Source organism: Capsicum annuum, chromosome 7 (genome assembly GCF_002878395.1).
Source record: "Capsicum annuum cultivar UCD-10X-F1 chromosome 7, UCD10Xv1.1, whole genome shotgun sequence".
In the NCBI taxonomy this organism is placed as follows: Eukaryota; Viridiplantae; Streptophyta; class Magnoliopsida; order Solanales; family Solanaceae; genus Capsicum; species Capsicum annuum.
This window is the reverse complement of record NC_061117.1, coordinates 120,343,321-120,345,609: the sequence shown is the minus strand read 5'-3', so window position 1 is coordinate 120,345,609 and position 2,289 is coordinate 120,343,321. Positions and strand designations below refer to the sequence as shown.

At 43.6% G+C, this 2,289-nt stretch overlaps 1 protein-coding gene across 1 annotated transcript; it reads left to right on the top strand.

Moving 5' to 3' along the window:
- The first annotated feature begins 959 nt into the window (after nucleotides 1-959).
- Nucleotides 960-1,785, top strand: LOC124885766. Its single transcript, XM_047394016.1, has 2 exons — nucleotides 960-1,046; nucleotides 1,144-1,785. The coding sequence occupies exons 1-2, from the start codon at nucleotides 960-962 to the stop codon at nucleotides 1,783-1,785; spliced, it is 729 nt and encodes a 242-aa protein (XP_047249972.1).
- The last annotated feature ends 504 nt before the right edge of the window (nucleotides 1,786-2,289 follow it).

Here is a 2,289-nt window from a genome sequence, read left to right as displayed (position 1 = left end):
TTATATTGGGGATCTCTCTCTTTCTCTCTAAATGCTCTCTCTCTAAACACTCCTCATCAGCTAACGTTACACTCAAACGGTCACTTTTGACTGTCCGCGATGGCGACTTTGATGCCAATATTGATGCATTAGCACAGGTAAGGCCCACTCCCTCTCTTTCGATCTCTCCCTCTCCAGTCCCCAGGTCTTCCTTATCCCACTACTCTCTCTCTCCCGAGTCCTATTCTTATAGTGTCTCTATGGCAGCACCGATCGAAACCAGATAAAATAGTCGGTTCAACTACAATCAGCGACCAACGTATGACAAAAGCAAGGAGACGCCCCAGTGACATTCCAGTGAAATTTCAGCATTATTCCGGTGAAATTCTGGCGACTTTCTGGTGGCTTCTTTGCTGGTGACCCTAGTCAGGCAACAAATCTCGACACCAAAATTGTAGTAACCAGGTATAGCAGGACTACCCCCGGTGATTTCTAACTATTTATTTTATTTTTACTTTATTTTATATCTTTGTACTTTATTTTATCGTGAAGTTTTTTGATATTTTCACTGCCTGTATTTTTTGTAGGATTTGTGTCGGTTAATTGGGTTTGAGTTGCTATTGTTCTTAAAATTGGGTTAAACTGTGTGCTTTGAGCTATCGTTATTGTTTTGCTATTTTAACCTCTTCTATTGTATTTTTTGAGTAGTGGCTGGGGTAGTAAATAGTGGACTAGGGTCATGTCCTGGGGGGCCTGGGGGGCTGCAGGTGCGGTCAGGGCCAGGTGGTGGGTCAAAGTTGAGATGTAGAGGACGGGGTTTTAGGGGAAGAGAGTTGAGAGATGATAAGTTTAGGGTAGGGTCGTGGAATATAGGGACCCTTCAGAGTAAGTTGATATAGCTAGTTAAGATTCTTAGGAAGAGAAGGATCAGTATTGTGTATGTCCAGGAGACTAAATGGGTAGGTTCTAAGGCTAGGGATATGGATGGGTATAAGTTGTGGTATTCAGGTAGTGATAGGTGGAGGAATGGAGTAGGTATCTTAGTGGATGAAAAGATTAGGGAGCAGGTAGTGAAGGTTAATAGGGTTAACAATAGGGTGATGACTATTAAGTTGGTTATTAGAGGGTTTTACGGTGCACGTCTGTAGTGCTTACATGCCACAGGTGGGCCTGGGCGAGGAGGAGAAGAGGAGTTTTTGGAAGGTATTGGAAGAGGTGATTCGAGACGTGCCTAGTTTGGAAAAGCTTTTCTTAGGAGGGGACTTTAATGGGCATATCAAGCACTTGTTGATAAGATACGATGATATGCATGGTGGATTTGGTTTTGGGGAAAGGATTGATGAGGGTACTTCTTTATTGGATTTTGCTAGGGCTTTTGGATTGGTGGTAGTGAATTCCAGCTTTTCGAAGAAAGAGGAGCATCTGGTTACTTTTTGTAATAGGATAGCCAAGACCCAAATTGACTTTTTGCTGCTTAGGAAGGGGGATAGAGCTTTGTGTAAGGACTATAAGGTTTTTTTGAATGAGAATCTTGCGACCCAACATAGACTTCTGGTGATGGATTTGGTTATTAAGATGGGCAAGAAGAGGAGGGGTGGGGAGGGTCGACCTAGAGTTAAGTGGGGTGGCTTGACTCCGATCAGTGCTTTAGAGATAGAGGCAAAGTTAGAAGGGATGGGGGCGTGGGAGATTCGGGGGGATGTGGATAGTATGTGGGATAGGGCGGTGGGTTGCATTAAAGAGACTTCTAGAGAGGTTTTAGGTGTCTCTAGGGGATGGTCTGGCCGGTATCGGGGGGACTGGTGATGGAATGAAAAATTTAAAAAAAACGTGGAGATGAAGAAAATGGCTTACATTAAGTTGGTTGAGAGTAAGGAAGAAGAGAAGAAATGGGTGTGCAAGGAGGAGTACAAACTTGCTAATAAAAAGGCCAAGTTATTAGTTACGACTGTTAAGACAACAATGTTTGAGAGACTTTATTTGGGTTTAGAGGAGAGAGGTAGGGAAAAGAGGTTGTACAGGCTTGCCAAAACTAGGGAGCGTAAGGGTTGGGATCTGGACCAAGTGAAGTGCATTAAAGGAGAGGATGGAAAAGTTTTGGTAGAGGATGTTCTAATTAAGAAAAGATGGTAGTCGTATTTCCATAAGCTCCAAAACGATGAGGGGGACAGAGGTATTGTGTTAGGGAAGTTGGAACACACTAAGAAGCCTTACAATTTTGGCTACTGTCGGTATTTTAAGGTCAAGGAAATATGTGAGGCTATTCGCAAGATGCGAAGAGGCAGGGCGACGGGGCCCGATGAGATTTTG

Excerpts from the sequence above, each read along its gene's own strand:
- LOC124885766 (XM_047394016.1), top strand. The coding sequence starts at position 960 with ATGGATGGGTATAAGTTGTGGTATTCAGGTAGTGATAGGTGGAGGAAT. Across the intron at positions 1,047-1,143 it reads ATGAAAAGATTAGGGAGCAG|GTGGGCCTGGGCGAGGAGGA; the intron begins GTAGTGAAGGTT and ends TACATGCCACAG.